Here is a 15,251-nt window from a genome sequence, read left to right on the forward strand (position 1 = left end):
TGGGCCGAAGGCAGGTGCTAAACCGCTGAGCCACCCAGGGATTTTCTCAAGTAAGTTTAGAAAATGCTGGGTTTTATAGGTTTCTGTTTGCTTGGTGTTTTTTTTTTTTTTTTTTTTAATTGCAGGACTTCTCAGAGTCTTTATTAGGTTTATGTACATTAAAATCATGAAGGCTGTATCACTGTCCACATTTCCTAGACTTAGAACAGAATCCATTTATATGCACCGTCTCATTGGACTCCTAGTATGGGAAGCACTATTTTAGGATACCAGCACAAGGGATAAGATATGTTGCTCCATTTCACATTTGACTATCTTTCGTGTCTTTATCAGAACCAAGATCATTATGCAGTACTTGGACTTGGACATGTAAGATACAAGGCTACACAGAGACAGATCAAAGCAGCTCGTAAGTACTTAGTTGTTTTGAAATAATGCAGTATCTGGTATAGGAACTGTTATCCTTTTGAAAAGGTATGCGCAATCATAGTCTATAGTGATAAATCTAGATTCAACAGCATTTGTTATGTTGTCATAATGATGCATAACCACACTCTTTTTACCTTCAGAACAGAAAAAAAAAACAATCTCATGCATGGACTTTCTCACTGAGATAAGAAATCAGAGGGTGCATGGGTGGGTGTGTTTGTGACCAAGATAAAAAACATTTTTCCAACGCAGGCTTTTAAAAAATGTTTCATTTCTCTTTAGAAGTATGGCCAGCTGTATTTAGTGGGAGCTGACTTGTTACTTAGGTTTTTTGATGTTATTTTGTAGTTTAGGTTACATTTTTATTGATACCACCCTGTCTGTTCTGCCCAAGGAAGAATTATATGATGTTTTACTATCCTCTTCACTAACAAGATTAAAAATTGGGGGGGAGTTGTTGGAAACCTGGTCTTCACATGCCTTATAAAACACCAGCCCCTTAGTGCCCTTCACACCACTCGGTTCACCTGGTTAGTAAAGTTTGATGAACAAGATGAAGGTGATTAGTTTTCTGTGTTTTAAGAGAATGTTCTACCCTCCACTCTAGAGAATAGATATTGAGGTCAGAGGAGGTAAGATTGTGACCATATGAAAAAGGAGTTAGGGAGTTAAGGCCAGTCAAGAGGAGAAAGTAGAGTACTTGGGTGAAGATGGCTGAATGACACCGTCTCATGTTGAAAAATACTAGTTGATATTCAGTGTAGTAGATAAACTCAAAGTTTTCTCCATTAATGCCTATATTTAGGAAAAACACGGGAAATATTTTTATCAAGGAAATGGAATTTATGAGATTATTTTAGATCTATTATTTGGTTTCTTAAAAAGCTGGCATAGTTTTAGACTAAGCATATGTTAATGTATATGAAGAGTCATTGAAAAATACATGAATGCCAGGGAAATTCATTTGCCATGGGAAAATACTTGCAAAGTCTTGCTATGTGAAAGAACAGCATACAAATACCAAATGAGTCTTGGAACATATAAATTTGTGAGGGAACCCTGGGTGGCGCAGCGGTTTGGCGCCTGCCTTTGGCCCAGGGCGCGATCCTAGAGACCCGGGATCGAATCCCACGTCGGGCTCCCGGTGCATGGAGCCTGCTTCTCCCTCTGCCTGTGTCTCTGCCTCTCTCTCTCTCTCTGTGTGACTATCATAAATAAATAAAAATTTAAATTAATAAAAATAAATAAATAAATAAATTTGTGAAAGAATTAGAAGTGATTTAGAACTGTGAAAATAGTTGATGTTTTAAGGTGAAGGAATTGTTTTTTTCTCTAAAGATAAAAAACGTACAATAAGCTCTAAAAGAAACATTCATTTGTTTCTAATTCCAATCACTTAAATTGGCATAATAGAAATTAATTGAATACTCTATAGCCAGAAGCTTTGCAACCTTGGTACACAGATTATTGACATTAAGTAGAATTATAATTCACTTTCTGCCACTGTGTATTTTCAGTATTTATTCAAAAGGCAACAGTCATTCTCTTACCTCTATCGTTATAAAATAGGCTGTTGCTGCTTTACTGCTTTCTGAAATTTAGTCCAAAAGTAAAAATGCAAAGTTAGTGTTTATAAATCGTTACTGTTAGCACAAAGAAGTAGGCTCAGTTAAAAAGTCTTAACTGCGTTTGCAATCTTTCAAATTCTTACATCCTATTGTGCACATAAAAGAGTTTTTTTTTTAATGTAATTTGAATTGCTGTAATGAAAATTAGCCAGTTAAGGGTGAATAAAGTAAGTGGTCATTTTTTTCCTTCTCTAAAAAGAATAAGTCATTAGAAAAGTTGAATGACGGGTTAAGAGAAAGTACTTGAATACTAAAAGTGGTATTTCAGTTGCTTACATAATTTTGTTTTGAAGTAAAATAGCTACACTGGCAAATGATGCATGTAGGTCTGATATTCTTTGCATGGAAATAAAGTCTTTGGTGACTTGGATTTTCTAAATTTAATAATTTAGTTTAAAATATTTCTGGCATTTTAAACTGAAGCTGTTCATTATGCTTCTTAAAAATTAAAAGTCCTGTTCAGAGACATCTTATAATAGTAGCAATATGAATGTACAATAAGCCTTTTTGCTACGGTTCTCTCAGAACATCCTAGAAACTGTATTCAGTGGGAGGAGCGGGGGGCATCTTTGAGATTTCAGTAATCAACTGCTGTTCCCAAAGTACCCTTGTTTCTTTTTCAGTTGTTCTTTGGCTCCTTTATTTTCAATATTGAGAAATATCTTTTGTCCCCTCCCCAAGAGACGGTATAGAACCGTCTCAGACTCTAGCATACATGCATGAGTAAAGATTAGGCAGAGAATTCAATGAAGAAAAATCCTGTGCAGCGTAAGAGGAGACTATCCAACAAAAAATTGAGACATCATGGCTCAGACTTCTATCATAAGGTTCAAAAGAAGATTTAACTATCTTCCCATGTTGTCAATAAAATACGAAGACACTGCTTTGGGGGGTGGTGTAGACATTGCAGAAAAAGACTAGGGGAAATTAAAAAGAATTGCATGGACACTGAAAACAGAAGAGCAGAACCTACAGTTAGAAAAACAGGGGCAGCCCTGCCAGGTGGCTCAGTGGTTTAGCTCTGCCTTTGGCCCGGGGCGTGATCCTGGAGACCTGGGATCGAGTTCCACGTCGGGCTCCCTGCATGGAGCCTGCTTCTCCCTCTGCCTGTGTCTCTGCCTCTCTCTCTCTCTGTCTCTCATGAATAAATAAATAAATAAAATCTTGAAAAAAAAAACAGATAACTAAGACATGCAAGAATGGTGATGAATAACAAAACATTAGCTTGAGCGGAAATCAAATACAAAAAACTCTAATTCCATTTACATGAAGTTCAAGAGCATGCAAAAAGTTGTCTGTGGTAAAGGAAATCAGGTGGGTAGCGTATGGGAGTTGACTAGAAAGGGTAAAGGGAAACTCGGTAATAGAATGGTCTGTATTGGGATACATGGGTGGCTCAGTGGTTAAGCGTCCGCCTTTGGTTCAGGGTGTGATCCTGGAGTCCTGGGATCGAGTCCCACTTCTGGCTCTCTGCATGGAGCCTGCTTCTCCCTCTGCCTGTGTCTCTGCCTCTCTCTCTGTGTGTATCTCATGAATAAACAAATAAAATGTTTTTAAAAATAAAAAAAGAAATGGTCTGTATTTTCTTTGGTGGTAGTTACAGGGGTGTATACAATTGTCAAAACTCAATGTAAATTTTAATTTAGCAGATGTAATTAAACAAAGCAAAATAACAATTACTCGGGAAATCGTTTACACTCTTTGCAGCCTAGAAATATACAAAAATTGTGTTAAGGGATTCCTTTTGTGTAGGAGTAAAGTCATTGCCTGTCAAAACTTAAGGAATGGTGATTAAAGCTGTACCATAAGTAAGTTCATTGATTTAAACTACTGTTACTAAAAAAAATAAAAAGTAAAAAAAAATAAACTACGGTTACTTTTTAAAAAGAGGGAAAAATAAAACGGGTATCCAATTCATACGTTTAAAAGAATAGCACTATGGAACATGGAGAGAAAAATAGAAGAGATAAAACAACAATATCCCAAAATGGATTTACAAGAAGAAAAAAAAATAGTGAAATACAAAAAGAAAACCATGACAGAAGATATTTTTGATTGAGACCACTATTAAATGTAATATAGATTCAAAATTTTTTATTAACTTTCTTGAAATTGGGGAAGGGGGACACCTCGGTGGCTCAGTGTTTGAGCATCTGCCTTCGGCTTGGGGCTTGATCCTGGAGTCCCGGGATTGAGTCCCACATCGGGCTCTCTGCAGGGAGCCTGCTTCTCCCTCTGCCTATGTCTCTGCCTCTCTCTCTCTGTGTCTCTCATGAATAAATAAATCTTTAAAAAAACAATCGGGAAGAAATTTTAAAGGCAGATGTTCTAAAGATTTTATTTATTTTAGAGCATATACATGAATGGGGAGTGCATAGGGAGAGAAAGAATCTCCAGCAGACTCTGCACTGAGCTTGGAGCCTGACATGGAGCTTGATCTCACAACCCCAAGATCATGAGCTGAGCCCAAACCAAGAGTCAGATGTTTAACCAACTGAGCCACTCAGGCATCAGTAAGTAGGAAGAAATCTGAAAAGTCATCAAAGTGTTAACCTCCTGAAAAAAAAAAGTTTTTAGGGGAGCCTGGCTGGCTCAGCAGAGCATGCAATCCTTGATCTTGAGGTTGTGAGTTCAAGCCTCACAGTAAGTGTAGAGATTACTAAAATAAGCTTTTAAAAATAATAGCAAATACAATTCAACAGCACATTAAAGGAATGATACCCACGAACAGGTAGGATTTCTCTCAGGAATCTAATTTAGGAAATATATTAATATACCTAAGTTTATTTATACGTTAGTAATACATGATTTCCTAATTAGTGAAAATATAGAATGTAATTTAATACACATTCCTTTTTGATAAATAGAACTTTGCAAACAAATACAGTTAATTTCCTACTTTGGTAAGTCACACCCAACCAACAAACTTTTTTTTTTTTTTTTTAAGATTTTATTTATTCATGAGAGAGAGAGAGAGGCAGAGGGAGAAGCAGGCTCCATGCAGGGAGCCCGACGTGGGACTCCATCCTAGATCTCCAAGATCAGGCCCTGGGAGGAAGGTGGCGCTAAACCGCTGAGCCACCTGGGCTGCCCCACAACCAACAAACTTAATCATGTGGTGTTAATGATAATTACCTTTAAAATCCATGGGAGGGGGGTGCCTGGGTCGCTCAGTCCATTAGGCATCTGCCTTTGTAATTGAGCCCCCACATTAGGTTCCCTGCTGAGCAAGGAGCCTGCTTCTCCCCCTACCCCACCCCACCTCTTCCCTCTGCGCATATGCTCTCTTTCAAATAAATCTTTAAAAATAAATGCATGGGAGAAGCTAACCTGCCTATTATTGTTTATGCTATTTTAGGAGTGTGGTTTAGTGAATTAAGATATTAAAAGAACGATCAGAAAGGAGAGAAAAAACATTATTTGTAGGTAATACGGGATCTATCTAGAAAACCAAAAGGGGTTGAGTCAAATAGCTAAATGCAGGAGAAATACGCAGAAATAATAATTTTTGGAAGTTTCCATCAAATTTGTTAGGAGGGGGATCCCTGGGTGGCGCAGCGGTTTAGCGCCTGACTTTGGCTCGGGGCGCGATCCTGGAGCACCGGGATCGAATCCCACGTCGGGCTCCCGGTGCATGGAGCCTGCTTCTCCCTCTGCCTGTGTCTCTGCCTCTCTCTCTCTCTTTCTGTGTGTGACTATCATAAATAAATAAAAATTTAAAAAAAATTTGTTAGGAGGGCATAATCATTTTAAAGATGATCCCAGGGCAAGAATAGGTAATTAGAAACAAACCATGATTAAATTTACTATAATAAAGGAGACATACGTCATTGGAGAAGGGAAGGATTATTAGATGTTATTAGAACTTAGAAAGCTTTAGATATTTACTTGAATATGTTAAAATTCTAAAATTTAAAAATTTTTTCAGTTCTAACCCTAAAAAATAATGAAACTACAAAATATTAAAATTGTTGAGAATAAAGTACTTTATAAGTTTATCAGTACTGAAAAAAATTATAAAGGAAATGATCAGTAATCATAAATGAAAATGATATATATGGTATACAAATGTGTGTGACTTTACATACATATGACATATGCATATATGTTATTATACATGTAAAACTTCTATTTTGAGGATTTTGCGCCATTATTTAGAGTTCCCATTAGGTTACTTAGCTGTGAAAGTCCCCCATCTCAAAAAGTCAAAGTTTTGCATACGTATAAATAACGTATATATGTTATGATATATGTAGAATGTATGATGTATATCACAAAATTACAATATTCATAGAAAAAGCATTTTAGGGATCCCTGGGTGGCTCAGCGATTCAGCGTCTGCCTTTGGCCCAGGGCATGATCCTGGGGTCCCAGGATCGAGTCCCACGTCGGGCTCCCGGGGAGGAGCCTGCTTCTCCCTCTGCCTGTGTCTCTGCCTTTCTTTCTCTATCTATCATGAGTGAATAAATTTTTAAAATCTTAAAAAAAAAAAAAACATTTTAGAAACATACAGTAGATAATCCCTTTTTATTTTTTTTATTTTTTTTTAATGTTTTATTTATTTATGATAGTCACAGAGAGAGAGAGAGGCAGAGACACAGGCAGAGGGAGAAGCAGGCTCCATGCACCGGGAGCCCGATGTGGGATTCGATCCCGGGTCTCCAGGATCGCGCCCTGGGCCAAAGACAGGCGCTAAACCGCTGCGCCACCCAGGGATCCCGATAATCCCTTTTTAAATTAAAGCTGAGGTAGTAAGAAAATTGAGCTTTACTGAGCAGGAATAGAACAGTAAGGAGTTTGCGGGTCTCAGTTTTTTCACTGTAAAATTTATTTTTTTAAACATTATTTATTCATGACAGACACAGAGAAGGGGGGCGGAGAGGCAAGACACAGGCATAGGGAGAAGCGGGTTCCCTGCGTGGGACTTGATCCCAGGTCCCCAGGATCACACCCTGGACTGAAGGCGGCGCTAAACCGCTGGGCTACCAGGGCTGCCCTTTTCACTGTAAAATTTAAAGTGTGACTAGATAAAGCATCCCTTCTAGTTCTAAAATTCTACATTAGTTCCTCATAAGCCATTTTACAGCCCAAATTACTGTAGAAAATCTAGAAGTCATTTCCATATTCAGGAAAATGTTCATGGAAGACATAAGTAAAAAATGACTTTGAGAGATGGATGAATTTGGTCTAGGTGAATGAAGACAGGAGGTAATTCCAAGCAAATGAGTAAGAGTTAACAGGGCACAGTGACAAAATAATTGAGCTAAGGTCCTTGTACAGTGAACAGTTCAGGCAAGGAATATTTTTAAAGAATCTGTTGATTACTCTTAAAGCATATTTCTCTGAATTAGTAACTGAGCACTTTACATTTGCCAAAAAGTTTATTAATAGAACTTAGGAGTTTAAAGGAAGTGATCACTTGTTTTATTTTTTATTTATTTACTTTTTTTGATCACTTGTTTTAAAATAACTTTTGTTTTAGGGGATCCCTGGGTGGCTCAGCGGTTTAGCACCTGCCTTTGGCCCAGGGCGCCATCCTGGAGTCCTGGGATCGAGTCCCACTTCGGGCTCCCGGCATGGAGCTGCTTCTCCCTCCTGTGTCTCTGCCTCTCTATGTCTATCATAAATAAATAAGTAAATCTTAAAAAATAAAATAAAATACATGTTAAATCACGTATTACTTAAAACCTTTATCTGATACAACAGTAAGTAATAAATAGCTTGTAAGGGATCCCTGGGTAGCTCAGTGGTTTAGCACCTGCCTTTGGCCCAGGGCGAATCCTGGAGTCCTGTGATTGAACCCTGCATCGGGCTCCCTGCATGGAGCCTGCTTCTCCCTCTGCCTATGTCTCTCTCTCTCTCTCTCTCTCTCATGAGTAAATAAATAAAATCTTTATAAAATACATAAATAGCTTGTGATTCTCATGGGGGATATATAGAGAGGAAACTTAACCAAAGGGAAAAAAAATGCTTTTTTAAAACATAAGTGTCATCAGGGGCATCTGGGTGGCTCAGCCAGTTAAGTGTCTGATTCTTGATTTTTTTTTTTTTTTTTTAAGATTTCTGTTTATTTATTTGATGGAGCAAATAGGCAGAGCCACAGGCAGAGGGAGGAGAATCAGGCTCACCACTGAGCAAGGAGCACCACATGGGGCTCCATCCCAGGACCCTGGGACCATAACCTGAGCAGAACACAGATGCTTAACCGACTAAGCCACCCAGGCGCCCCAACTCTTGATTTCAACTCAAGTCATGATCTCAGCGTCTGTGAGATCAAGCCCCAGGTTGAGCATCATACTGGGGGGTGGAGCCTGCTTAAGGTTCTCTCTCTCCCCCACCACCACTCTCCGGCCCGCTTGTGATCTTTCTAATAAATAAATAAGCAAAAATTTTAAATGTTGAAAAAATACAGAAGGTAATCACAGCAGATGGAAAAAGCATTAGTGTCAAGCATTATGGATTGAGAGAGGCAGTATACAAGCACAACCTGAAGAATCAGGCTGCCTGGGTTGAAGCTTGATTTGCCAGGGACTATGGATGATGGGTTGCAGTGGTCATGGTTACTTAACTATTTTGCCTCAATTTCCTGTTCTGTAAAATGAAGAAAATAATAACACTTTCTTCATAGGGTTATTGAGAAGATTAATAAATGGTGCCTAGCACATATTAAATGCTCAATAGATATTGACAGCTAGCTATATGTTATTGTAGCTAGCCAGTCATATAGACTGAGAAACTAAAAGAACTTTTCCTTCCTCCATAGATGAAGGATGAAAGTTAGAAACAAGAAAAATTGTTGCTCCTCAATAATAGAGGTTTAAATGATTAATACCTTGTGCTTGTGAGGCTGCAGTGTAAAATACATGTTCACATAGAAGTATGAAGTGGTCCATTATTTAGAAAGGAACTTGTTCTATATTTTCACTCACTAATTTCACCTCTGTAAATATATCCTAAGGACAAAGAATCCAGAATATGTGCAAATACGTCTCTACAAAATTATTAAAATTGGCATTTATTTATAGTAGTGGAAAATTGGAAGCAATCTATCCAAAAATGAATAGTCAAATTATGATAAATCTACTTGAAGTACTTTACTAAATAATGATTAAAATTTTTTGAAGGAGGGATCCCTGGGTGGCTCAGCAGTTTAGTGCTGGTTTTTCTTTCACTTAGTATTGTAACAAGTGCTAGTGGTTCTAGGACACTGGACAGTGTATTCCATTTGTACTAAAATTCTTATTTGGGGCAGCCCTGGTGGCGCAGTGGTTTAGCGCCACCTTCAGCCCAGGGCGTGATCCTGGGGACCCCGGATCAAGTCCCATGTCAGGCTCCCTGCATGGAGCCTGCTTTTCCCTCTGCCTGTGTCTCTGCCTCTCTCTCTCTCTCTCTGTCTCTCATGAATAAATAAATTTTAAAATTAAAAACACTACTTTTTTACTCCCCCACATGCTTTTTATGTATATGTTGTCATATTTTACATCTCTTTATTTTGTGTATTTTTTGACTGATTTTTGTTGATACAATTGATTTTATGACTTTTGTCTTTTTACCTTCATCCTAGCTTTATAGGTGATCTATCTTCACTGTATGTTTGCTTTTACCAATGAAGTTTTCCTTTCACTATTTTCTTCTGTTTATGGCCTATTCTTTTCACTTAAAGAATTCCCTTTAACATTTCTTGTAAGGCTGGTTTAGAGTAATGGACTCCTTCAACTTTTATCTTGCAAACTCTTTCTCCTTTAATTCTGAATGGTAACCTTGCTGGGTATAATATTCTTGGTTTTAGATTTTTTTTCCCCCAGCACTTTGAATATATCATGGCACTCTCTTCTGGCCTGCAAAGTTTCTGCTGAAAAATCAACCTTATCGGGTTCCTAACTGTTTCCTTTTCTCTTACTGCTTTAAGATTCTGTGTTTATCTTTAATTTTTGCCAATTAATTATGTGTTGGGGTAGACCTTCTGGGTTTCCATCTCCTTTATGGGCTTCCTTTGTGTTCTGAAACTGGATATCTGTTTCCTTTTACAGGTTAGGGAAATTTTCAACCATTATTTCTTCAAATAAATCTTCTGTCCCTATCTCTGTCCTTCTGTGACCTCTTTATCCAGATGTTATCATACTTGATGTTGTTGCAGAGGTCCCTTAAACATAACCTCATTTTTTAAATTCTTTTTTTTCTTTTTGCTGTTCATTGTTTTCCATTACCCTGTCCTTCTAATCGCTGATCATTCTTCTGCATTCTCTAATCTGGCATTGATCCTTTCTAGTTTGTTTTTCGTATTTCTGTCTCTTTGTTAAAGTACTCACTGAATCATCCACTCTTCCCTCCAACCCAATGAATATCTTTATGACCATTACTTTGAGCCTTTAATCAGGTTGATTGCTTATTTCCATTTTGCTTAATAGCTCTTTTTTCTTGGCTCTTGTTTTGCTCTTCCATTTGGATCATATTCCTATCTCCTTGGTTTGTTACTCTGTGTGTCTGTGTGTTTGGTCAGTCCTCTCCCTCTCTTGTTCTTGAAAGTAGTTGCCTTATGTTAGAAGTGTCCTGTGGTGCCCAGTAGTGCATTCCCCACCCTCGTCACCAGAACTAGGCCCTCCAGAAATGTTTAGTGTGGGGACTGCATGCCCCCTCCTGTGACTGGTCCAAGACTGCTGTGGATGCAGTGGAGGCCAGGCTTGCTCCTAGCACAGCTGGTTTGGAGGTCAGATTACAATTGTTTAAGGTGGATGGGGATGACCCAGGCTACCTACCTACCAGGTGTGGTGGTGGGTCAGGAGTCATTTAGGATGAGCGCCTTTGGGAGGAGTGGTTCTGAGGGGAGCATGGAGTGGGGCAACTAGTGTTAGCAAGGTAAATGGAGAATGTCACAACCAGCTCCCACCAACATCAGAACAGCAAGGCTGGAAAAGGGCAAGGAAAATGGCAACTGCTAGCACTTTTCCTTCTGCAGAAAGTGCCTCCAGGTCCCTGTCTGTCTGGCATTTGCCCTGTAGTTAGTAAACCTCTGTCACATACAACCCATGTACTATTAAGATTGCTGCCTCTGTTAAAAAAAAAAAAAAAAAAGATTGCTGCCTCTGTGCTGGGTTTCAGGGTGAGTGATGTAGTGCACTGGCCCTGTAAAAGCAGAGTCTTAGTATAGCCTTCTAGCTCCTGGAATTAAGCCCCACTGATTTTAAAGCTAGATGTTATGGGGCCTCCTCTTCTCTGTATGAAACTCCAGGGCAAGGGAGCCCAGTGGGCACTTGATCCCCTCATTCCTCAGGGAGGACCTCTGTACCTGAAATATCCTTCCTGCCACACTGGGGATTTGGTTCTGGATAGCATCTCTTCCCCTGTCAATGTGGCTTTTTCTTTACATCTTTAGCTATGAAAAAGCTGTTCTGTTGGGTCTTCAGGTCCTTTTCAGAGTGAGTTGCAGTCTTGATGGGTTCGTGGGAGGAGATGAGCTCAGGATCCTCCTACGCCGCCATCTTCCCAAGCTCTTCATCTTTATTTTTAGTTTTGATGCATGAAGTGACAAATTGTCTAAATCTGGCCTGTTTTGCAGATAAAGCAATGGTTTTAAAACATCACCCAGACAAACGGAAAGCAGCTGGTGAACCAATAAAAGAAGGAGATAATGACTACTTCACTTGCATAACTAAAGGTAAGAAAATACTTTTAGAGTCCGGAATTTCTAATAGTGGTGATGTTTATTAAGTGCTGGGATTGGATTCCTAGTATATATTCTGTAGTTAATTTAACTACACCATGACATTTCAAAACATTTTCATTTATATCTGGTTGTTTCTGATAATCTGCCCCAGAGCCTCACTATAACAAAGTGAGGTTCTCCCAACCAGCAGCATCAGCAGTACCTGACAGCTTATCAGGAATGCAGAAGCTTGGGCCCCACCCCAGATCTACTGACACAGACTGCATTTTAACAAGATCATCAGGTGATTCTTAAAGAAGCTCATCTTAGAGTTAATTCATCCTAAGTGTTAGGTCTAACAAGAATACTAGTTTCTCCATTTCAGCTACTTAGTAGGACTAAATTATTCCTCGGATGTTTTGCTAATTTAAATCCAAAAATTGATTATATCCTCCTTTGGACCCTACAACTGTTTATTGCTGTTTATATAACCATATCTTCATTCAGCAAAGGTTGTTGCCATTTCTAAATGTGTCCTTAAATGTGATTTTACTCCCAATATGGGGCTTGAACGCACGACCCCGAGGTCAAGATCTGAGCTGAGATCAAGAATTGGATGCTTAACTGACTGAGCCACCCAGGAGCCCCTGATTGTACATTTAGATGCTAAATTTTTTAAATTGTGTACATATGTTTCAAACTTAACTTTTTGGCCCATTCTTACACAGTGCTCAAGATGCTAAAGATTCTTTGATTTTTTTTTACATCCTTGGAATCTAGCAGCTAATTTTCTATTTGCTTTTCCTTAGAGTCATGCATTCTTAAGGGATGAGTATTTAACCATTGTTTTTGTTACGTGCCTTCCAGAAGAGGTACTGAAAGAAGTTGTGAAGTGAGATTAGATCCCATAAGTGCTGGAGGTGTCAGTAGTTAGAGTCCATCTTTTCCTTCCCACAAGCACACAAAATTTTTAAATATGAAAAATAACTTTTTATTAAGGAAGGGAATTTTTTTTCTCACTTATGAGTGGTTTCAAAGGAAAAAAAATGTAGAGTCGTGGTGATGTGACCTTATCATTTTCTCCTCAGCTTATGAAATGTTATCTGATCCAGTGAAAAGACGGGCATTCAACAGTGTAGATCCTACTTTTGATAACTCAGTTCCTTCTAAAAGTGAAGCCAAGGACAATTTCTTCGAAGTGTTCTCCCCAGTGTTTGAAAGGAATTCTAGGTGAGTTAAGGGATCTCCTTGTGACCATAATGCTGTATTGGCTTGTTTCCTCTGGTAAGAGTTTTGCTCTCTTCCTCCTCCTCCTCCTCTTAACAGAATTGAGCCCCGCTGGTGAACAGACTGCTCTTTTTTTTTTTTTTTAAATTTTTTAATTTTTTTATGATAGTCACAGAGAGAGAGAGAGAGAGAGAGGCAGAGACATAGGCAGAGGGAGAAGCAGGCTCCAAGCACCGGAAGCCCGACGTGGGATTCGATCCCGGGTCTACTAGGATCACGCCCTGGGCCAAAGGCAGGCGCTAAACCGCTGCGCCACCCAGGGATCCCCAGACTGCTCTTATTTTGCTCTCCAAACAGAAGTTCTGCGTCTCCATGGCGAAATTCCCTTACACCTCAGGGGATGTTTTTCTTTCTGATTTCCTTTGTGGGAAAGAGCAATAGCTGACTTTATGTAATGCAATATTATTACTTAGGTGACAGTAACTTCCCATTCTTTTGCTCGCCCTTTACTGATGTGCATGTACTCAGTTTAGCCCCTTATCATTTGATAAAGTTTTTGTTCTTTCTGAGCTATTTCTTGGAGCATTTCATTATCATAAGGGTCTCTAACAAAGGATGATAGATCTTTAATGTTAGTGTATATATAATTTATTTCATTAAAGTCAGGTTTGTTTAAGACTTTATTTACTTATTAGAGAGAGCGCACATAAGCGGGGGTGGAGGGAGCAGGTTCCCTGCTGATGCAGGACTCGATTCCAGGACCCTAGGATCATGACCTGAGCCGAAGGCAGGCGCTTGACCGACTGATTCACCCAGGTGCCCCTAAAGTCAGTTTTTTAGTGATGTATATCACTATTCTACTTTTTTTATTATTCCATCTACGCTGCAAGATTTCCTTAGATCACAGCGTGGCTGCACATTGGAATCACCTGAAGAGCTTGAAAAACTCCTGATGGCTGTGTTCCGCCTGGAGAGCTTGTGATTTAATTGTGATTTCGACTTAATGAGTTTGGAATGCCTGTTGGGTATCTGAATACTCACAGGTGATTCTAATGTGCAGTCAGGTTTGAGACCCACCTTATTGGTTTAGTGCAGCTTAATATTTTCTCCACTCTTCTCATTTTTGTTTTGTAATCGTGTTGAAGGTGGTAAAAACAAAATAGTGTAATATATTTTGTTGTGGAATGGTTTCATAGAGTAGAAAACATAGGTCAGTGACAGCTTCAGGATCCTTTCAGAGATGATGAGTGAGGTGCTGAACTGAGAAGTCTGACTCTTAGGGGAATGGTCATGGTGATGATGAGGTGGGAATCATCTCTCTATTAACATTATTTTTTTAATTTGGGCCTTCACCTTGCTTTTGTACTGCCTGTTTAGAGGCAGGAGTAAGTATGCTTGGGAAAGGGGTTTTTCCAAACCTGTTTTACGTAGGCAGTGTGACAGCTGCTAATTTGTAGAGCTGAAGACAACTTGATGATGAGAACATGGTTTCATTGTTTCCTCTCCAACCCTGTGTACCCTTGTCCTCATTACACCTGCATTGTTCAACACCCCACTGCTCATCTTCCAGCTCCATCTCTTAGTCACAGGGGAGGGAGATTATAGGGGATTAGTAAAAACTTTTATTTTTTAATATTTTTATTTACTTATTCATGAGAGGCAGAGACAGGAGAAGCAGGCTCCATGCAAGGAGCCCGATGTGGGACTCGAGCCTGGGACGCCAGGATCACACCCTGGGCTGAAGGCACATGCCCAACCACTGAACCACCTAGGCGTCCCAAAAGTGCTTTTTTAATAAATTAGTTTCTTGACCTTTGTACAAAATTTTAAACTGAATTTTTCTCTTTTATTGTTTCAGGTGGTCAAATAAAAAAAGTGTCCCTAAACTTGGTGATATGAATTCATCATTTGAAGATGTAGATGCGTTTTATTCTTTCTGGTAAATGAATACACTATTTCTATGATGCTGTCATATTTAAATGGCTAAGTATTCAGTAAATATTTGGTTCATAAACTAATTGAAGGATAAGAGGATCACAGAACCTTTCCTGAACAAAAGCACTTTATGCAGAAATAATCATAAAAGGTTTTCACAAAATGCTATATTATCTCGTATGTGACGTTTAAGCTTTTATGATTTTTTAATCTGTTTTCTAATAATCAGATCCCTTAATATCAAGCATACTATAGTGGTAAAAAATGAAAAATAAGGAGCCACTGGATTTCAATAAAAATAAATACATTTTCATTTGTCTTATTTTAAAAAATACTTGAATACATGTGGAAGGCAGTGCTTTGTCTCTGTAACTGATTCACTAATGTTT

The 15,251-nt window shown here is 38.8% G+C and overlaps 1 protein-coding gene across 1 annotated transcript in view; it reads left to right on the forward strand.

Moving 5' to 3' along the window:
* The window catches only part of DNAJC2 (DnaJ heat shock protein family (Hsp40) member C2), a 35,018-nt gene that overhangs the window by 7,463 nt on the left and 12,304 nt on the right, over positions 1-15,251 (forward strand). The window contains 4 exon segments of the mRNA XM_038562778.1: positions 334-409; positions 11,614-11,712; positions 12,789-12,930; positions 14,786-14,866. Coding sequence (XP_038418706.1) covers positions 334-409; positions 11,614-11,712; positions 12,789-12,930; positions 14,786-14,866 — 398 coding nt within the window.

Source organism: Canis lupus, chromosome 18, assembly GCF_011100685.1.
Source record: "Canis lupus familiaris isolate Mischka breed German Shepherd chromosome 18, alternate assembly UU_Cfam_GSD_1.0, whole genome shotgun sequence".
Taxonomy (NCBI): Eukaryota; Metazoa; Chordata; class Mammalia; order Carnivora; family Canidae; genus Canis; species Canis lupus.